The sequence below is a fragment of the Delphinapterus leucas genome, chromosome 9, assembly GCF_059928025.1.
Source record: "Delphinapterus leucas isolate spDelLeu-1000000601 "Yukka" chromosome 9, BTC_Dleu_Yukka2, whole genome shotgun sequence".
Classification (NCBI taxonomy): Eukaryota; Metazoa; Chordata; class Mammalia; order Artiodactyla; family Monodontidae; genus Delphinapterus; species Delphinapterus leucas.
The window spans coordinates 32,146,912-32,169,666 of record NC_143137.1 but is presented as its reverse complement, the minus strand read 5'-3'; the positions used below and the strand labels follow the sequence as shown (position 1 = coordinate 32,169,666).

At 36.1% G+C, this 22,755-nt stretch overlaps 1 protein-coding gene across 9 annotated transcripts in view; it reads left to right on the top strand.

Annotated features, from left to right (window-relative positions):
- The window catches only part of CFTR (CF transmembrane conductance regulator), a 201,631-nt gene that overhangs the window by 53,918 nt on the left and 124,958 nt on the right, over window positions 1–22,755 (top strand). For 7 of the 9 annotated variants that reach the window (XM_089917472.1, XM_089917471.1, XM_089917476.1 and 4 more), the window contains 5 exons: window positions 109–272; window positions 1,090–1,215; window positions 10,656–10,902; window positions 12,837–12,929; window positions 19,098–19,280. In XM_089917472.1, the coding sequence (XP_089773598.1) occupies window positions 109–272; window positions 1,090–1,215; window positions 10,656–10,902; window positions 12,837–12,929; window positions 19,098–19,280 (813 nt within the window). The remainder of the gene's footprint in view (window positions 1–108; window positions 273–1,089; window positions 1,216–10,655; window positions 10,903–12,836; window positions 12,930–19,097; window positions 19,281–22,755) is intronic. The other 2 variants (XM_089917477.1, XM_089917478.1) reach the window with 2 other exon arrangements.

Here is a 22,755-nt window from a genome sequence, read left to right as displayed (position 1 = left end):
TTGTATGAGCTCACTGTGCTTGATTTCTTTCTTCTTTGATTGTTTTTCCTTTGTTTTGGGCATGGAGGAAATAATGTCAGTGGTTTTCACTGTGATTTTATTTTTCAGGGGCTTGCACTGGCACATTTCGTGTGGATTGCTCCTTTGCAAGTGACGCTGCTGATGGGGCTGCTCTGGGAGTTGTTACAGGCCTGCGCCTTCTGTGGACTTGCTTTTCTCATAGTCCTTGCCCTTTTTCAAGCCGGATTAGGGAAAATGATGATGAAGTACAGGTAGCGCTCTTAGTTACATAGTTTGAAAGGGTTTTAAATTAGGTTTTCCAAAAGCCCACTCTAATAAAACCAGAACTTCTCTATGCACTGAACTGAGATCTCCTTGCTAGGCGTCACAAAAAAGGAACAATTTTCATGACATAAATAATACTTTCTATATCAAGGGGACATGTTTTTGCTTGTTAGTCTATAGAATTTCTTTATAAATATGTTACCATCCAGTTCACTTTTTGCACATCAGAGATTTAGGTACAATGGATAAAACATTTATGTGAATGGGAGGGAATACATATATTTTGGGGAGAGTTTATAGGCTTTTTCTACCCTGGTTCATGAATCATCACACCACAGCCTTAGTTGCTTTTTATTACAGAATGAATCGGTGACACCAGTCACTGCTTATGAAAGAGGACTTCTAGTGTGCCAGCTAGAGTATGATAGAAAGTGTACAAATTTTGGAGTCAAATAGCTCTTAGTTTGAATCCCAGATTGCATGCTTACTAGTTACATGACCTGTGTCAAGCTGCTTCAGCCACTGTGTTTCTGGGTTTTTTTGTCTTTAAAATGGAGGTAATCACCTCTGTTAGGTTGTCAGAAGGATTAGGCATAATGTATGACATGCATCTAATACAGTGTCTGGCACATGGGAGGCATTTACTAAATGACAGTTACTATTTTTGTTACTATATATTTGATCATAAAATAAACATTCGTTTAATAAAAGAAATGTGGCTTTTCTTAAAAGCTTGGGCAGTTCTTAGTGGACATTTTGACTTGTTTTTACTAAGTATTTGATTGGTGGATGGATTATTTACAGAGATCAGAGAGCTGGAAAGATTAATGAAAGACTGGTGATCACGTCAGAAATGATTGAAAATATCCAGTCGGTTAAGGCCTACTGCTGGGAAGAAGCAATGGAAAAAATAATTGAAAACCTAAGACAGTAAGTCATTCTGATAATTTCAGTATCAATTGAATTAGCCAATTAAGGTTTAACATGTTAAAAATGAGTACGTCTTGGGCTTCTCTGGTGGCGCAGTGGTTGAGAGTCCGCCTGCCGATGCAGGGTGCCCCGGTCTGGGAAGATCCCACATGCCGCAGAGCGGCTGGGCCCGTGAGCCATGGCCGCTGAGCCTGCGCTTCTAGAGCCTGTGCTCTGCAACGGGCGAGGCCACGACAGTGAGAGGCCTGCGTACCTCAAAAAAAAAATAATAATAAAATAAATAAATAAAAATGAGTATGTCAGAGTGGACTTCAGCTCATATTTGAAATTTCTGACAACCAAACAGTTGTTATAAGTTATATCAATATTCATGTGTTAGTGGCTTAATGTCATTTTCATGGGGCTATCGTTTTACATAGGTGATTAAGTATGCTATTTTGCGCTACAAGGATATGTATCCCTTATGAAAGAATTGCCTGTATGTGCTTATAGCTGCTTAATATACTTATTGACTAAAATAATGATCATGATTCTAGAGACTGATTGAAACCTTAAATGGAACTGCTAGAGTAATAAGGATATGATTCTGAACCAAATAAATGATTCTCTAGTATTATAGCTTCCTTAATTTATATGTTATGGCTCATGAAAAACAAACAAAAAACAAACCCTTCTGTTTGTTTAAAATATGTTTGTTCTTCCTTAACTTAAGAGTAATACAGGGTAATATCTATACATTGTGTTTCTATAAACCCTCCACTTGAGAAATCAGTTCAATGAAAGCCGCCACCTGAAGTAGAATCAGTACTTGGCAACCGTCTACATATCTGGTCTTGTTTTACCTCAGATAACCTTTCTTTCACTGATTAGTAAAGATTATAGCCAGGAAAAAAGTACAGCACAGACTGAGAGATACTGTTACTGAGAAAATTTTGGACAAAATATAAACTAGGGCATATCTATAGCTGTGACCATTTTTCTTCAGTCAAGTTCCATGTTCTACAAATTGCAATCCAAAAAAAAAAAGGCTCTTTGAGATTCAGTGGGCATAGATCTTCTGTTAAAGGGCAAATAATTTCAAGATGAATTAGCTCATGAGAGTTTCTTGGGGAAAAAAGGTACTAAAGGGAAGAGTCGCATTTTGGATGCTGTGAATATGGGTTATTCAGGATATCAGGCTGCTGATTCCAGTAGGCAGTGGTAACTGAGCTGCAGGTGTGTGATTGGAACAACAAAAGAAATGCTGAAATGTTAAGTCCTTTGCGGTGTAAATAGAAAGAGTAAAAGCATATTTATTGCCCAAACATAATTGGTCGCCTGTTTTTATTATGCCTTTCAAGACAAATCCAGGAAAGAAATTATATTTTCTTTCCAGAAACATCCTTAAAGATCTTGTTTAGTTGGTTGAAGGTTTTTCTCATTAACGAGTGAGTTTTCCATCACACTTGCCCCTGGGTCACTCTTAAATGCCTATAGGCACAGGCATAACCAGAATGATGAGGAGATTATCAGAGAATTTGGTTTTCTCAAGCTTCAGGGTAAACTCCTGGTCAGATCATTCTAGGTGCTGACTTTTCTTGACTTTGGGTTTCTTTTCCCCTCTTCCTCAAAAGATGAAATCCATCCTTCCTATTCTGTATTTTTGTTTAACCAATTCTAATAGCAAATGTTTGGTTTTAACTTGCATAATCCGGTTCCTTAATCTGGCATGAAATTGTTACCTGAAAAGGCTGCAAAGTGCTGACGTAAATATGGGAAAGCAAGAATTGCTTCTACTCAAAAGAGCAAATAGAATGTTCTGGAAGAGATTGGCAGGATGCGCTGCAAAGGGATGACCTCAGCCTGGGCCACTGCTGCACTGGGCAAAAGGCTGTGTAACACTCCCTGAAAATCTACTTCTTTATTGCTCTCTGGTAATAAAGTCACTTTCAATTTTTTTTTATAAGGTAAAATATTTTTATGACTCATATAGTGTTAGTGATTTTATTATGGTGAGTACTGCTTTCTAGGTGATTCTTATATATGTTCTTTTTTTTTTATTTTTAAGAAACTCCAAGTCTTTTATTTCACTCAGGAGCAATTATTTATTTTTATTTGTAAATGTCCATATCAGGGTATACAATTAAGCATTCTAATGATGTATTCTAATTAACAAGACTAAAGTCATAGGGAGATTGACTCAAGATGGCAGAGTAGAAGGACATGCTCTCATTCCCTTTTTTTTAATTTTTAAATTTTATTTTATTTATTTTTTTATACAACAGGTTCTTATTAGTCATCCATTTTATACACATCAGTGTATACATGTCAATACCAATCTCCCAATTAATCACACTCCCACACCCACCTCCACCCTCCATGGCTTTCCCCCCTTGGTGTCCATACGTTTGTTTTCTACATCTGTGCCTCAACTTTTGCCCTACAAACCGGTTCATCTGTACCATTCTTCTACATTCCACATATATGCGTTCATATACGATATTTGTTTTTCTCTTTCTGACTTACTTCACCCTGTATGACAATATCTAGATCCATCCACGTCTCAACAAATGACCCAATTTCGTTCCTTTTTATGGCTGAGTAATATTCCATTGTATATATGTACCACTTCTTCTTTATCCATTCGTGTGTTGATGGGCATTTAGGTTGCTTCCATGACCTGGCTATTGTAAATAGTGCTGCAATGAACATTGGGGTGCATGTGTCTTTTTGAATTATGGCTTTCTCTGAGTATATGCCCAGTAGTGGGATAGCTGGATCATATGGTAATTCTATTTTTAGATTTTTAAGGAACTGCCGTACTGTTCTCCATAGTGGCTGTATCAATTTACATTCCCACCAGTGCTGCAAGAGGGTTCCCTTTTCTCCACACCCTCTCCAGCATTTGTTGTTTGTAGATATTCTGATGATGGCCATTCTGACTGGTGTGAGGTGATACCTCATTGTAGTTTTGATTGGCATTTCTCTAATAATTAGTGATGGTGAGCAGTTTTTCATGTGCTTCTTGGCCATATGTATGTCTTCTTTGGAGAAATGTCTATCTAGGTCTTCTGCCCATTTTTGGATTGGGTTGTTTGTTTTTTTAATATTGAGCTGCATGAGCTGTTTATATATTTTGGAGATTAATCCTTTGTCCGTTGATTTGTTTGCAAATATATTCTCCCATTCTGAGGGTTGTCTTTTTGTCTTGTTTATGGTTTTCTTTGCTGTGCAAAAGCATCTAAGTTTCATTAGGTCCCATTTATTTGTTTTTGTTTTTATTTCCATTACCCTAGGAGGTGGATCAAAAAAGATCTTGCTGTGATTTATGCCAAAGAGTGTTCTTCCTATGTTTTCCTCTAAGAGTTTTATAGTGTTCCATCTTACATTTAGGTCTCGATTCCATTTTGAGTTTATTTTTGTGTATGGTGTTAGGGAGCGTTCTAATTTCATTCCTTTACATGTAGCTGTCCAATTTCCCAGCACTACTTATTGAAGAGACTGTCTTTTCTCCACTATATATCCTTGCCTCCTTTGTCATAGGTTAGTTGACCATACGTGCGTGGGTTTATCTCTGGGCTTTCTATCCTGTTCCATTGATCTATGTTTCTGTTTTTGTGCCAGTACCATATTGTCTTGATTACTGTAGCTTTATAGTATAGTCTGAAGTCAGGGAGTCTGATTCCTCCAGCTCCGTTTTTTTCCCTCAAGACTGCTTTGGCTATTCGGGGTCTTTTGTGTCTCCGTACAAATTTTAAGAGTTTTTGTTCTAGTTCCGTAAAAAGTGCCATTGGTAACTTGATAGGGATTGCATTGAATCTGTAGATTGCTTTGGATAGTATAGTCATTTTCACAATGTTGATTCTTCCAACCCAATAACATGGTATATCTCCCCATCTGTTGGTATCATCTTTAATTTCTTTCATCAGTGTCTTATAGTTTTCTGCATACAGGTCTTTTGTCTCCCTAGGTAGGTTTATTCCTAGGTATTTTATTCTTTTTTTGCATTGGTAAATGGGAGTGTTTTCTTAATTTCTCTTTCAGGTTTTTCATCATTAATGTATAGGAATGCAAGAGATTTCTGTGCATGAATTTTGTATCCTGCATCTTTACCAAATTCATTGTTTAGCTCTAGTAGTTTTCTGGTGGCATCTTTAGGATTCTCTATGTATAATATCATGTCATCTGCAAAGAGTGACAGTTTTACTTCTTCTTTTCCAATTTGGATTCCTTTTATTTCTTTTTATTCTCTGATTGCTGTGGCTAGGACTTCCAAAACTATGTTGAATAAGAGTGGTGAGAGTGGGCAACCTTGTCTTGTTCCTGATCTTAGTGGAAATGCTTTCAGTTTTTCACCATTGAGAATGATGTTGGCTGTGGGTTTGTCATATATGGCCTTTATTATGATGAGGTAGGTTCCGTCTATGCCCATTTCCTGGAGAATTATCATAAATGGGTGTTGAATTTTGTCAAAAGCTTTTTCTGCATCTATTGAGGTGATCATATGGTTTTTATTCTTCAATTTGTTAATATGGTGTACCACATTGATTGTTTTGCGTATATTGAAGAATCCTTGCATCCCTGGGAAAAATCCCGCTTGATCATGGTGTGTGATCCTTTTAGTGTGTTGTTGGATTCTGTTTGCTAGTACTTTGTTGAGGATTTTTCCATCTATATTCATCAGTGATATTGGTCTGTAATTTTCTTTTTTTGTAGTATCTTTGTCTGGTTTTGGAATCGGGGTGATGGTGGCCTCATAGAATGAGTTTGGGAGTGTTCCTTCCTCCATAATTTTTTGGAAGGGTTTCAGAAGGATGGATGTTAGCTCTTTTCTAAATGTTTGATACAATTCACCTGTGAAGGCATCCGGTCCTGGGCTTTTGTTGGAAGATTTTTAGTCACAGTTTCAATTTCATTAGTTGTGATTGGTCTGTTCATATTTTCTATTTCTTCCTGGTTCAGTCTTGGAAGGCTAAACCTTTCTAAGAATTTGTCCATTTCTTCCAGGTTGTCCATTTTATTGGCATAGAGTTGCTTGTAGTAGTCTCTTAGGATGCTTTGTATATCTGTGGTGTCTGTTGTAACTTCTCTTTTTTCATTTCTAATTTTCTTGATTTGAGTCCTCTCCCTCTTTTTCTTGATGATTCTGGCTAATGGTTTATCAATTTTGTTTATCTTCTCAAAGAACCAGCTTTTAGTTTTATTGATCTTTGCTATTGTCTTCTTTGTTTCTATTTCATTTATTTCTGCTCTGATCTTTAGATTTCCTTCCTTCTGCTAACTTTGGGTTTTGTTTGTTCTTCTTTCTCTAGTTCCTTTAGTGTAAGGTTAGATTGTTTATTTGAGATTTTTCTTGTTTCTTGAGGTAGGCTTGTATAGCTATAAACTTCCCTCTTAGAACTGCTTTTGCTGCATCCCATAGGTTTTGGATGGTTGTGTTTTCATTGTCCTTTGTCTCTAGGGATTTTCTGATTTCCTCTATGATTTCTTCAGTGATCTCTTGCTTATTTAGTAATATATTGTTTAGCCTCCATGTGTTTATGTTTTTTTCGGTTTTTTTCCCTGTCATTCATTTCTAATCTCATAGTGTTCTGGTCAAAAAAGATGCTTGATATGATTTCAATTTTCTTAAATTCACTGAGGCTTGATTTGTGACCCAGGATGTGATCTATCCTGGAGAATGTTCCATTCGCACCTGAGAAGAAAGTGTAATCTGCTGTTTTTGGATGGAATGTCCTATAAATATCAATTAAATCTATCTGTTCTATTGTGTCATTTAAAGCTTCTGTTTCCTTATTTATTTTCATTTTGGATGATCTGTCCATTGGTGTAAGTGAGGTATTAAAGTCCCCCATTATTATTGTGTTATTGTTGACTTCCTCTTTTATAGCTGTTAGTAGTTGCGTTATGTATTGAGGTGCTCCTATGTTGGGTGCATAAATGTTTACAATTGTTGTATCTTCTTCTTGGCGTGATCCCTTGATCATTATGTAGTGTCCTTCCTTGTCCCTTGTAACATTCTTTATTTTAAAGTCTATGTTATCTGATGTGAGGATTGCTACTGCAGCTTTCTTTTGATTTCCATTTGCATGGTATATCTTTTTCCATCCCCTCACTGTCAGTCTGTATGTGTCCCTAGGTCTGAAGTGGGTCTCTTGTAGACAGCATATATATGGGTCTTGTTTTTGTATCCATTCAGTGAGCCTGTGTCTTTTGGTTGGAGCATTTAATCCATTCACGTTTAAGGTAGTTATTGATATGTATGTTCCTATGACCATTTTCTTAATTGTTTTGATTTTTTTTTTGTAGGTCCTTTTCTTCTCCTGTGTTTCCCACTTAGAGAAGTCCTTTAGCATTTGTTGTAGAGCTGGTTTGGTGGTGCTGAATTTTCTTAGCTTTTGCTTGTCTGTAAAGCTTGTGATGTCTCCATCGAATCTGAATGAGATCCTTGCTGGGTAGAGTAATCTTCGCTGTAGGTTCTTCCCTTTCATCACTTAAAGTATATCATGCCAGTCCCTTCTGGCTTGTAGAGTTTCTGCTGAGAAATCAGCTGTTAACCTTATGGGAGTTCCCTTGTATGTTACTTGTCATTTTTCCCTTGCTGCTTTCAGTAATTTTTCTTTGTCTTTAATTTTTGCCAATTTGATTATTATGTGTCTCAGCATGTTTCTCCTTGGGTTTATGCTGTATGGGACTCTCTGTGCTTTCTGGACTTGGGTGGCTATTTCCTTTCCCATGTTAGGGAATTTTTCGACTATAATCTCTTCAGATATTTTCTCTGGTTCTTTCTTTCTCTCTCTTCTCCTTCTTGGACCCCTATAATGCGAATGTGTTGTGTTTAATGTTGTCCCAGAGGTCTCTTAGGCTGTCTTCATTTCTTTTCATTCTTTTATCTTTATTCTGTTCCGCAGCAGTGAATTCCACCATTCTGTCTTCCAGGTCACTTATCCGTTCTTCTGCCTCAGTTATCCTGCTATTGATTCCTTCTAGTGTAGTTTTCATTTCAGTTATTGTATTGTTCATCTCTGTTTGTTTGTTCTTTAATTCTTCTAGGTCCTTGTGAAACATTTCTTGCATCTTCTCAATCTTTGCCTCCATTCTTTTTCCGAGGCCCTAGATCATCTTCACTATCATTATTCTGAATTCTTTTTCTGGAAGGTTGCCTGTCTCCACTTCATTTAGTTGTTTTTCTGCGGTTTTACCTTGTTCCTTCATCTGGTACATAGCCCTCTGCCTTTTCATCTTTTGTATCTTTCTATGAATGTGGTTTTTGTTCCACAGGCTGCAGGATTGTAGTTATTTTTGCTTCTCCTGTCTGCCCTCTCAGTAAAAGTTTTAAATATCACAAAATTGATTTGATTGTCAGCAGCAGATTGTTTGCTGAGTTTCAGTTTCTGCTAGTGTGGTAGGGTCTCCTGCAGAGGTGGGGGGTGGCTGTGTCTCACCGTGAGGACAAGGACACTGGTAGCAGAAGTTTTGGGAAGTACTCCTTCTCTTGTAGATGTTTCTGAGTCCATTATTCTTATAGTACCACTTCTTTCATTTTCCTCAACTGTTTATAATACACAACAATTTTGACAAATTTATTAACATTTTTTTAAACAGTATTTTCTAGCATTGAAAACATATAAGCCTAGCCAATAGTGTTCTTCTTTCTGTTGAAGATTAGCAACACACATGTAGATTCTAAGTGCAAGGCCCTGTGCTGTGCTCTCTTTTATCTTGGCAGCAATTCCACAAGGGAGATATTATGTTTCTCTGCTGTAGATGTGGATTCTATAGGATCAGAGGAAAGAGAAACTTGCTTAAGATGGCATAGCTATAACCAGGAGAGCTGAGAGTCACACCCCAGTGAGATTCCCAAGTCATAATCTGCCTTCAATACCAAATAATTAAAATAGGTAGGCTAGACCACATTAGACTGGGAGTCACAATGTAGATTGGGAACATTGAACTTCGTTTTCTTCATCAGAGGGCTCCGGATTACATTTTTTTCAGACTTAAAAAAAAAAAGATTTCCTCTGAATTCTACAACTTGAGAATGAGAACTTTTCTGAGTTGTACAAGCATGTGGAACTAAATGCCGGGTGCAGCTATTGCTACTTCCCACCAACACTCTCTACTTGTCTGTTTTATCTTTGCTCTTTCCCTTGCAAGAGCTGAATAGGAGGATCACAAGTGACTCTAGTTTTGATGGTCCTGGAAGAGTAGGACGGAGGTTGAAGGCAGCATTGTCTTCTCTTCTCACCAGCCTCTGCACTCCCTGTTTTCTGCTTATTGGTGCATTTAAACCTCTTCTGCGTGTGTTAAAAAAATTGTTCACATTTGTAGTTCAGACTAAAGGATCAGAAGTATGATTGCAAATAATTATACTGAAAGGAGAGAGACAGGGAGGATGCAGCATCTACTCACTTATAATTTTTCAAAAATTACCTGTAACAGAATCACTTGGGTTCTTTTTTTTTAATTAATTAATTAATTATTTATTTACTTTTGGCTGTATCGGACCTTTGTTGCTGAGCGTGGGCTTTTCTCTGGTTGTGGCGAGCAGGGGCTACTACTCTCTTGCAGTGCGCAGGCTTCTCATTGCGGTGGCTTCTTTTGTTGAGCATGGGCTCTAGGCACATGGGCTTCAGTAGTTGTGGCACATGGGCTCAGTAGTTGTGACTTGCGGGCTCTAGAGCGCAGGCTCGGTAGTTGTGGTGCACAGGCTTAGTTGCCCCACGGTATGTGGGATCTTCCCAGACCAGGGTTCGAACCCGTGTCCCCTGCATTGGTAGGTGGATTCTTAACTACTGCGCCATCAGGGAGGCCCCATTTGCAGATTCTGGAGGCCTACTGCAGACTCAGTCAGTTTCTCTGAGTGGTGGGCCTGAAACTCTGCATTTTAACAGGTTTCTCAGGTGATTTTTACTCATGCTAAGGCTTGAGAACCACTCCTCTATGGCTTATATGTTATTTTCAAGGTTCCCCAAAGTCAAGCTAGAACTTCTAAAATGTTAACAATCCGTTAGGGAATCCCAGAATTGTCTTGTTCCTTTATAAGTCATTATTCTCATATCCACACTTAATTACTTAAAACACCAACCAACCAACCAACAAACAAAAAATTATCAGTGTCATTAATCTTAAAAATTAATAAAGAAGTGAATAAAGATATAAAAATAATATAATAATCATAGTAATAATTATTAAGATTATTGTAATTTAAAAATAATATTTATAGGTATTATATGCAAGACACTGGTACATTCATTATGATCCATCTCCCTTTCAGATAAGGTAACTGAGGCCCAGAGAGGTTATATAACTTGCACAAGGTCACACAGCTCATGCAGGGTAGAACAAGGATCAGAACACAGAGAGAAAGATTTGAGAGTCTATGTTCAGATTTTTAATTCCAAGATGCCTGATATTTGAAAAGTAAATAAGCATCCCAAATCTTATTTATTTTTTTATAGAACAGAACTGAAACTGACCCGGAAGGCAGCCTATGTGAGATACTTCAATAGCTCAGCCTTCTTCTTCTCAGGGTTCTTTGTAGTGTTTTTATCTGTGTTTCCTTATGCACTGCTTAATGGAATCGGCCTTCGAAAAATATTCACAACCATCTCATTCTGCATCGTTCTGCGCATGGCAGTCACTCGGCAGTTCCCCTGGGCTGTACAAACTTGGTATGATTCTCTTGGAGCAATAAACAAAATACAGGTAATGTACCAAAATGGGGCATCATACACAATGAATTTAGAACAGTTTAGAACTTTTCTCATGAGCAAACTCTCTGGAGAGGTATTCTTGGCCTTGGGCCTGTTTGATGCACAGTATTTCCTCTCTTGATGTCTGTATGTGGTCTAATGAGCCCTTGTAATGAAAGCCTAGTGAAATAAAATGAAGACCTGTGAAATTCTCTTAAGTCAGAGAAATTGAAGAAAATATTGTTTCTGTATTCTGGAGATTTTTATTCAAGTAATCAATCAGTAGAGCAGTTCTAATGAACTTGGCAAATGTGCAAAATGCTGGTGGCAGATTCATCCAGAAGTTATAAGTTTTTCCAGCTAACACTAGGAGTGTTCACCTTAAACTTTTCCAAGTGTTTTTCTGGACTGTATGATGGATGACAGTGGCATTTTTGTGATACATTAATTACCTTAAAATATCAGCAAGGTGATGTAGCTGGTAATTTTGAAGAGAGGTTCTAAAGTCCTCAGGTAATGAGACTCAGTGCAAAGCTAACAGAATCAGCACCATAACCTTGGGTGTGGTTTTAATTTTTATAATTAATATACAGTTCAAAATGTTTTATTATACTTGTTTGATATCCATTTAAATATTTAACCAGAAAATAAATCATTGTGACATAAATTTTAGAAATGAGGGTGAAGGGTGAGCCACTTTTAGGTAGTTCTGCCATTATTTAGCCTAGGCCAGAGTTTGCAAATGGTGGCCCATGGACTTAATTTTGGCCCTTGACCTGTTTTATTTGACCTTTACATTCAAAAACAAAACAAAACAAAAAAACCTAAAACAATGCATTTGAATTAGTTGGCAGCATTTAAAAATTGTGTGCTGTCACATATACAACAAATCATGTCTTCAGCCTCTTTTGAAAATTTGAAGTATACCGTCAACTGGGTCCTCTTCCCTCACAAGCTGTGGCAGCTCCCCACTCAGAGAGGGTCTGCCCTCTCCAGTTCATCACAGTCTCTACTTAGCCACCTTCCTTAGTTTTATCATCTTGAAAATATGTGAGTTTGAGATCTGCAATTTAGACAAATTGGTGAATGTAGCTCAGAACCATGGCAGCTCTTGGACTAGTCTTATTTCTTCTGTTAGTCCATCACAGCCATGTGAGAGGTGGTGGGGAGACAGAGAAAGAGAGAGAGAAACAGACATAGAGACCCAAAGAGAATGCATCAGAGAAACAGATTCACTAAACAGGAATACAGACAGAGAAACAGATCTTAAAAACAAAACTGGGAGAAAAAGAGGGAAACCAAAATAAAGATAGTGAGTGAATTGAAGAGGTGAGAAGGGAAAAAGTTAGCAAGGACAAGACTTTTAAAACTACCTCCTGTGAAGAAGACTTCAGGATGCATAAACCTAATTCTTCCTCATGCTCCCACCATCTCTAGGAGCACTGTGATTCTGAGTCGCTAATAGAGCCCTTCTTTTAGAATCAAGGTTTGATGCCCTAAAATCAGTTATATCAGATCTTCACACCTTTACTTAACCCAGAGAAGTGATGCTAATGATGCCTCTAATAAGGAGGGTGCTATAAAGATGAAGATAATAGTTTTCTCTCTCTTAATGTTGAATTGAGGCAATTGGTGGGTAATTCAGGTGTGCTTTATAAATTCATCACTAAGGTTAACATGTACAGTACAAGGATGAATCAGTGGTATGTTAAAAATCTAATGTATAAAAACAGTTTTATAAAATATTACATTTCAAAATGATTAATTCTAGTACTTGGCAAATTAACTTTAGAACACTTATAAAATTATTTTATTAAGAAACAATTTCTAATATAATTCATAAAATCCAAGTACAGAATGCATCACTATTAGAGTGTAAAATAGATGTAATAATGTATTAATGGTATCCTGGTTCTGCAATACGTTTTTGCTCTCTTTTGCAAACAGGATTTCTTACAAAAGCAAGAGTATAAGACACTGGAATATAACTTAACAACTACAGAAGTAGTGATGGAGAATGTAACAGCCTTCTGGGAGGAGGTCAGGTATTTTTTGTTTTTGTTTGTTCTAAATATTTAAGCTTTGCTTGTTTGTGGTTCTGGTTTTCATCCAAATGGGCAATAAAGTTAGCATGATGATAGAACTTATTTTATAGATTAAGAGGTAGAGGCCCAGGAATATTAAATACGATACGCAAGCCTCGTTATTTTTCTCTAAGTCATGTAATTTGTTTCACATAACAAATTAGGAAGTAATACAAAGCTCATAGGTTTTGGAGCCAGATAGAGCAGGGTTTGAATCCTCGTTCTGCCATTTACTATCTGTGTAATCTAGACCAAGTTACTGAACTTTGTGGAGCCTCTTGTTCTTCATCTATAAAATGGGAATATTAATATATACCTTGCAAGTTTGTTGTGAGGATTGACTGAGATAACTTATGGAAAGTATTCAGCATAGTACCATGCACATAATAGTTCCTCACTAAATGCTACCCTCTCTGATCTCAAGTTCCAATCCAATGCAATTTACATACACCAGTCACCATAAAGGTGTATGAGAAATAGACCAATGTATTGTTTTCTACTATTTTTACTTATTTTAATTCACTACTAAAAATTCTGTAGTAAATATTTCTCATGGTCAGAAAAAATATTATTAATGATTTTTCAGCTTCTAAAGAAGTAATATTTGATTATTGAGAATACCTGTTGAGTTCCTCTTTCCTTATCATTTTTTTATGTTGAGTAAACATAGGAGTTATGAAACCAATGTCCCACTTCTACATATTTCACAATATCTTTAATTGGTTTTATTTACATAAGTAACTTGACCTCAAGGGCTTTACTATACTTCATTTTTTTAGACATAGGTAAGAGAATAATTCTTTATCTGCCCAGAAAAATTGTGGAGAGGTGTGTGGATCAGGTTGATTTTACTTCTTTGATTTTAGGAATTTCAAATGCCTTTCTAGGCATGAAGAAAAATAAGAAGTTTGACAGTACTTACAGACAATTGTTTTTCTAATCTCCATTTCACTCTGCTTTCATCTAATAAAATAGGTAGCATGTTTGAGCCCTTACAATCTGCCAGGTACTAGATAAGCACTTTATATATTTTGTCTTATTTCTCATAACATTCCTATGATGAAATCTTAATGTTTCCATTTTGCTGATAAGGGAATGGAGGCTTAGGAAGGTTACAGAACCTGGCTCAGCTCACAGAACAGGCAAGGGCTGAAGTCAGGTTTTGGACCCAAATGTCACAGTCTACCACTCTTTCAGTGAACCTTCCATCTGGCTGTATCCTCATCCTCCAGACTCTGTCAGCTGTCAAATTCTGGACACCCCTTGATGATATTTACCCAGGATAGTGGTGCTTGTTAAATCTCTGCCATCATGTCTGAAACTTCAGCACCCATATGAGAAATCCTTCCAGTACTGTCCTCAGAACTTACATTTTACAGTTAGTTCAGAAGCTTCCTTTCATGGTCACATGCTGAGCTTGGTGAGCACCTAGACTTACTCCACTTTAGAAATATCACACTCTGGAATCTCTTTCTTAGTTCAGAATTTCCTAACCTTAGCTCTCTCAGTCTCTTCATCCCACCTTTACTGCCTTCCAATTTCATGAAGATTTCTAGGCTCCTTAGTTCTCCCTTTTGGACTACTCCTGGTTTAACCTTCACCAATGACAACACCAGTCACTTCAGTTCTTCTCCCAGCAGCACCCTCAATTCCCTTTTCCTTTCACTGAATCTTTTGCTACAAAACATTCACTTGATATCTTTGACGAAGGAGGTGCTATCTGGGAAAATCATATACTCTAGTCAGTTATAAGTTTTATACAGTTATTGTTTCAACTTCAAATGGGCCTATAAACTTTCTTGGGAAATCTTTTCATTTGTATTTAGTTAATTTTCTTTACCATTTCTCTAAAAGCTTTTCCAGATTTTTAGCACTTTCCTGAAACTCCCAATCTCTCCTAGGTTCTGCTCACCCCCAGCAGATGGCCTTGACTTCTGTAAGATATAGAGAAAATATATAGATGCTATAAAATATGCAGCATCATGTATGAATACTTATAACTTCTTTCTTAACCCTTGGGATTATTTTTTTCTTCTCTTTCTTATCTAAGTGAAAGATGTATGCTTCCTCCTGCCTTTGACTAAACCGTTATCATCTTGTTTCGTCTTCTCAGGACATGGGGCCAGCAATTAGTCTCTCTCTACAAGTTTTAACATCTTTTTTTCAACTGACTCCTTTTCACATTTAAATATTTTCAAGTTAAAAAAATTTCTTTTCTGACTTTTGCCCACCCAGCCTCATCCTCCAAGCTTTATCATTCTGCTTCCTTTTGCCATCAAAGCTGTTCTTACTTCGTCATCTTTTATGACTTTTCCCTGCTGCAATCTGGATTCTGCCCTTACCAATACATTAAAGCTTTTCTTTTAAAAATACTTATTTAACTTAGCTTTAGTGAACTACTCTTTCCATGTCATCTTATATTCCGACCATGACTTCTGAGTCTTCCCTGCCTGCCTCTTCAATGGTGATGGGCCATTGTGTCTGCACCTAGGCTTCCTTCTGGCATTTCATACTCTCTGGGTGACTCAGGCTCACCTGACATCAATGTGCTGATGACTCTCAAAGGCAAATCTCTAGCCCCAGTTTCTTTCCTGAACTTCATACATTATTTCCAAATTCCCTGCAAGCTCCTCAGGCACCCACATTTATCACTCCCCAAGCTTCGTAAATCTGCTCCTTCCATTGTCTTCTCCACCCATTTGATGATGTCACCGTTCACCCAGTTATTCAAGAGGCAAGTCCCTGATGAGTTATATATGACTCTTCCCTCACACCACACAAACTGAATAGGTACAATTTCTATTTATGTATTAGGAAGCTGAGCTTTAGGGATTTTAAGTAACTAGAACAAGGTTATACAACTGGTTAGGAGAGAGCCAAAAGGTCAGCCTAGGTTTCTCTGCCTCTAATTAAAAGAAATGGACTAATGCTTTACTGTATACAAAATACTTTCATATATATTACCTCATTTAAAACCCTCAACAACTCAGGAGACTGAAATTCAGAATGTCATGATTTATTACCCAGCTAGTTGAGAAGATGAGACAGAGACTGAAGTAAAGACAAAGGATATCATAATCCTTCCTCTGACAACCACAGGGGACTTGTAAACATGGAACATGTTCAACTTTACTAGGTATCAAATAAAAATAAGATCAATAGTGAGATTCCATTTTCACCTATAAAACAGAAAAAACAGAACAAAACAAAACAAAATAAATCCCAAACCAGAAAGCAACAGTGTTGATAATGGTTCCTCAAATCTAGCACTCTCATACCTTAATGGAGGAAAATTTGGAACTACTTTTCAAAAGACTTAGAATTTTTGCTATACCTTTTGCCCTGGAAATCCCACGTTTGGGAATTTATACTTATATATTAAAAAAAAAGAGATTTGCTCCAAGATTTATGGCAAAGTCCATGCATCACAGAATTATTAAGTTAAAAAGAAAACCATATAATGTCAAAAATAGAGAACTATTTATAGTTTATCCATACTCTTGGATACTATCCTGCAACTTAAAATTATATTTAAAAGAATGTTTAATGGTATGTGAAAATATTTATGATTTATTGTAAGTCAGAAAAAGCAGGTCACAAACCTTATGTATAATTTTTCCTTAATGTTGTAAAATATCATATATATGATTATATATATATATATATGTGAAGGAGTGGAGGGGTATCATTAAAATGTTAAACATGCTTTCTTCTCAGTGGTAGGATTACAGGTGATTATTTTTTTCTTCTTGCTGCTTTCCTCTGTTTACCAAATTTCCTGAAATAAGTGTTTTACTTCTGTACTCAGAAATTAAAGTTATTAGTAAAAACAACCTTCCATTGGTCCAAGGGTTTATTGGATAAAAGTCCTATTTCTAAGCATGGCACATGAGCCCCTTAATAGCCTGCACTGCCCACCTTACCAAGGATACCCTTTGTCATCTTACCATATACATCTCACCTAGCCACTCACCATTCCTGAGATGTATTTTTTTCTTTCAAGCCTAAAATGTGCATGCAGATCCTTCTTCCTGGAACACCTAGACTATTTCTTGCTCTTGTGAAATAACCACTTACATCCTTCATAGCCTAGTACTGTGTCATTTACTTGGTCAAATTCCAGACTGAGTCAGTTGCTTTCTCTAATGTGCTCCTATAGGACTTGGTGTGAATTTTCAGTTGTAGCACTAAACACATTGCAGTATTAATATCTATCCATATGTTATTCTCCTATGTGGGATTTTTGAAGTGGTCTTTTTAAAAAATATTTATTTGTTTATTTGGTTGTGCTTGGTCTTAGTTGCGGCACGTGGGATCCTCGGGGATCTTTAGTTGCAGCATGCGGACTCTTAGTTGCCGCAAGCGGGATCTAATTCCCTGACCAGGGATCGAACCCAGGCCCCCTGCATTGGGAGCATGGAGTGTTAACCGCTGGACCACCAGGGAAGTCCCTGAAGTGGTCTTTAATACAGAGGTGATGCTCAAGAAATGTCTGTTAGTTAAATAAATGAATAAAGGAATAACATGCCTTTGTCTCATTTAAAGACTTTTCATTGCCTACTTCTTAAAAGCTTTGCTTTTAGTTATCTGTTAACTGAAAGGGATGTTAGCCATCCATATCATAAGAATTCAAGCAGTGGTCTTTAAGCTTAATTGCTTATGTATGCCCTAAAATAGTTCTGAAAAACTATGTATATCTGATACATTTTAAGTTGACTTTTCAACTTAAAAACTAATTTTTCAACATAGGTTTAAGTGGTGTCAAAGAATGTAATTCTTGTCTATTGTATATTGTTTTCATATGTTAAATAATTTTTTTCAAAACTTGGGAGCTGCAGTTTCAGTGCAATTTCATGGGAAATAAATGAATTTATGAAGTCAGGTCTCATTGTCAAGCCAATCAGCTAAATGTGACTTGCTTTATGTCAGGAAAGTGTGACTTGACTTTAAAATACAGATAATAATTTGTATTAAATTATTAACTCATTAAAATTAAATAAATAATAAGTTAATTAAAATATCTTATTTCTCAATTCATTTCTGAAATCTGATTCTGAGATGATAAGACACATAGATCGCCATCAGTTTGAAACTTGGGTGAAATAAGATGTTACCTCCTTCAGTATTTCTGGCTTTGCTTTTATGGGATCACCTTTCAGGAGAAAATCATTCTCTTACGGTCCCCTTGTTTGTATTATTGAGCTTTTTACACTCCAGAAAATGCAATGTAACTAAACTTAGGACTAGTGAGAAGGCTGCCTCTTCTGTGTAAAGTGAGGGAAGGACAATTGTGAGCAGGAAGTGGGAAAGAGAAATGACAAACAGCAGGCAAATTCTCAGGCAGACTAACTTTAGGAAGGAGTACTTTTGCATGTTGAGGATGTGGGAATACATTCCGTTAAAACTGTGTGCACTACCTTCCTCCTGATAATCTGTAGTGCTGCTTACTTTGGTTTGAAGACCACTACCCTAAAGCTTTCCATGGGGCAGTATAGAAGCAGGGCACTTTCAAAAGAGAATTCTTTCTCCCAGCTACTCTTACAAAAATGGAATTCATTCAAATCATATGGCAGTATCATCATATTTACACTTAATAATAGCTAATTAAAGAAATGCTTTGAGCTTCTCAGAGGAAGGTACTACCAGCATGATAGAGCAGAAGATCTGGGTTGTAATTCTACTCAGGCCTACTACTTACGTGACTTTAGTTGCTTAACTTCTTTGAGTCACAGTCTACAGCTTTGAAAGAGGATTATAAAATCTACCTCATATATTGTTATTCTACTGAAGATTAAATAATTATGTTTATGTACCCAGCCTATAGGAGAGGATATATATTTATGTGTGTGCATATATTTACATCACACGCACACATATATATAGATAGATACCTTTATATATGTAGATAGATACCTTTAATTAAATTTGGCGGTGAGCAAGAATCTGAGAAATTGAAATTATTATAATTTTCAGATGTTTTGGATTATGTGCTCTAGAAATCATGTGCTATCAATTGTGTGCTGTAAAGTATGGGTCATGTGCCATGTGCTTTTCAAACTAATCATACATAATGCAAATAGCTATTGAAAATATCTGAAAAACATGTTTGTTTGTTTTTTTACAGGGATTTGGGAAATTATTTGAGAAAGCAAAACAAAATAATAACAATAGAAAAATTTCCAATGGTGATAACAGCCTCTTCTTCAGTAACTTCTCACTTCTCGGTGCTCCTGTCCTGAAAGATATCAGTTTCAATATAGAAAGAGGACAGTTGTTGGCCGTCGCTGGATCTACTGGAGCAGGCAAGGTAGTCTCATTTATACCTCATTATGAAGATCTTAACTTGACATGATTTTCTCCTTTCTTTTTCTAGTTTGTCTGTAATGTAATAAGGTGTTTTGGAGAAATTCTTACATTGGTATTAGGAGAATACTTGGATATAGAGTTCCTTATAATATAAATTCCACTGATAGCATCCTCTAGCCTTTTATTTCTTCCTATTATTTTCAGTGACTTTTTCTTTTATATCTTTATATTTTGGACACTGCTCAGCACAGCGTCATGCACATACAGGATGAGCATTCAATAACTTTACTGAACAAATAAAGCATCCATTTTTACCAGTCTGTGGCACAGACATTTTCTCAGAGCTGGTCCAGGAAAATCATGGCTTAGATTTTACTTCAGTAACTGCATGTAAAAGGTCCCATTTTGTTGACATTAGAATTTTGGAGAATGGACTCAGACTTGCTTATAATTTATTATGAGGAAAAATTATTGAGTTGGGACAGTTTTTTGAAGGCAATACATAGGAATGTTAATTTATTCAGTGCTGGTCAGCCTCAACACCTGCCCCCACCCCAACTAATTATAAACCATGGATATTTGGAGATATATCTGACAAAAATTAATAGGTTAGAAAGCTAAAGGGTCAAAGTTTATTGTCAGAAGAAGACTTTATAGTGATCTTCAAAGACCTGAGTTATTGTTCAGATAATTATAAACACTTGTTGTCTTTATCCAGGAAATAAATTTAAAGGGCATGAAGGAATAAAATCAGGGATAAGAAAGGGCCTCCTGGCTTTGGAATGGGCTACTAAGGATAATAGGTATTTGCTTTGAAAGTCTATTAAAAATAGGTTCTTCATCCCATTTGATTATAATTTTAGCTTTGATGAAAGAAAAGGCAGGAAGGAAGAAAGGGAGGGAGGAAGGGAGGGAGGAAGGAAGGAGCAGTGCTGCTATAAGATAAAAATGTAAATAAAAATAGAAATACTCCTGAAAGACAGTTATTTATTAATGTCTAATTTAGGAAGAACCATATTTTGAAGAATTTAGTCTGAGACGTGGGAAACAAAATGCCATAGAAAATTTCTAATCATTGAATTTGGTGTTCATAGTGCTGGTGATATACAGTTTGCTTATTTCTCTCTCCAGGTACATTCTCCCACATGAGAAACAGGCCCTTCAATAAAGTAGCTGTAGTTGTGCATTTTCTTCTTAGAAAAATGTGTTTCTTCTTCAAGTGCTACTTTTTCCTTCTATTTCTTGTATAATATTACTAGCAATTATCACTATTAAAAGAAAATGATACCATAGGAGGAGTTGCTAATAAGCAAGTCACAGATGATCTAAACAAGAATGATTGCTTGTGAGCAGACAGTAATAGTATTTCACAGAATTTTTAAAATTAATTTTGTTTAGGTGTTTAAAATTACTTCTTTAAAGGTGTAAACAAATAGCTTTGGGATTACAGGTTACAAGGCTTAACCAGCAATTAAATTTCAGGCAACTCTATTAAGAACTGATGAGCAGATAATTGCTGGCTGGAGTTACAGTTGCATCTTCTGGGAAGTAGACATGAAGATGGAGTCAGATGGAGGCAGTGACCCCTTAGGAATAATTAAACCCCTCTGAGAAACAACTTGGCAACTCAGTCTAGGAGGATGTCCTTTCATAGTATAGGAATGGAGCATTTTATAATCTTATTAGATAAAAGGTCTAACTAAAATATAAGATAGAATAATTGAAAATATTCACATTTCAAGATAAATCCTGCACCACTCAATTTGGTAATTTGTATATCCAAAGCCTTAAAAATAACCAAATAACTTGTCGATTTGTATGACTTATCCTAGTATGTTTGCAGAGATTTTATATATTCATCACAACATAGTTTCAGTAGCCCAAAATTGGGGGAAGCCCTAAATATCTAACAATAGGGGATTGATTTAATAAATTTTGGTGTAGCTATATAATGGCATGTTATTCAGTCAGGCTAAGGGATGTTAAAAAATGACTCTTAAGATACTCTTAAGTGAAGAAAGACAACAGGTTATAAAATAATATGTACATTATGATCTGCATTTTATAAAAGCATATATATGTGTATACTTGTGTCCAGAAGGACATTATGGATCAAGTAGCTATCTCTGAGATTTTGGTTGTATTTTATATCTCTGGAAATCCGGAGATATAAAATACAATAAGGTCAGGTGTAAGGATTAGATAAGGAAATGTATAGAAAGCCCTTGATGCAGTACTTGGAACAAAGTACATGCTTAATAAATGGTAGTTGTTTCTACTGTTGTTAAAACTTTGTAGAAAAGCAAGAAAATGCAGATAGAACAAAAAATATCAGGGAAAAAATGCACATTATTCCTAACTTCACCTGTTAGGGATAATCGGGTAAATATTTTGAAATATTTTTCTTCTAGACATTTTCCTATATATATGTGTTTATAAAAACCAAAATAGGATTATTCTCTAATACTGTATTGTAACCAATTTCACTCAGCTAGAAATCAAACACATCACAAAGCTTTATCTGCAGAACACAGTCATTCGCAATGGCTGCATAGCATTACATGTTTTTGTTGAATATTCAGATTATTGCCAAGTTATTTTTGTATAAATGATGTGATGGCATTCTCTATTATTTGTAAATCGATTGATCTGTATCTTTGTGCATTTCATAATTTTCTAATGATCAGTTTCTAAGACTAGGATTGCAGAGTCAAAGAGTTTACAGATTTTAAAACCTAATTTTTATTGGACGGTTTAATTTTTGAATAAAACACACGTCTTAGTCTCTTAAAAAAACCCAGTAAGGTCAGGTTTAATTTTATCACTCTCCCTTTTTATTAATGTCTAGACTGTAGGGGAACCATGTCTTGTTTGTTTTTATATTCCAAGGACTATCATAGTACCTAGCATGTAATAGGTGCTTGATATAAATTTATTTAATTGAATGTCTTTGGGAAAATGAATTTTGGGGGGGTTCTAATCTACATTCCATATCTTTCATTTATGAAACTTCCTTGAATTATTTTAATTAAGCAGTATTGGTGTAAGAGTCTACACTCCTGGGTATCCCCAGCTAAAGGCTGGCTTATGGTATCGCCCCCAGGGTGTGGGGATTTTTAGTTCTTCTGTTGTCTACACAACTGAAGCAGGTCTGTGGCCTTGCTGACAACCCCTGACAGCACATAGTCTCTGTCTTCTGCCCTGGCTGACCTTGCTCTGGAACTCTTAGCTTGCTCTGCTAATAACTGAGTATCAGATGTGTGGAATGGCTGTTGGCTTCTGTTTTTGCTTACTTTTTAAATAAAATACAAAGTCTGCCAAGTTTTATCAATATTTGGTATTTTATATTTATATTATATTCAATGATTACATTTAACTTCATATCTCTCAAAATACCAAAATATTGATAAATGTTTATATTGATAAATATTATATATTTATCTATATAAGTTTATATAAATAAATATTGTTAAATA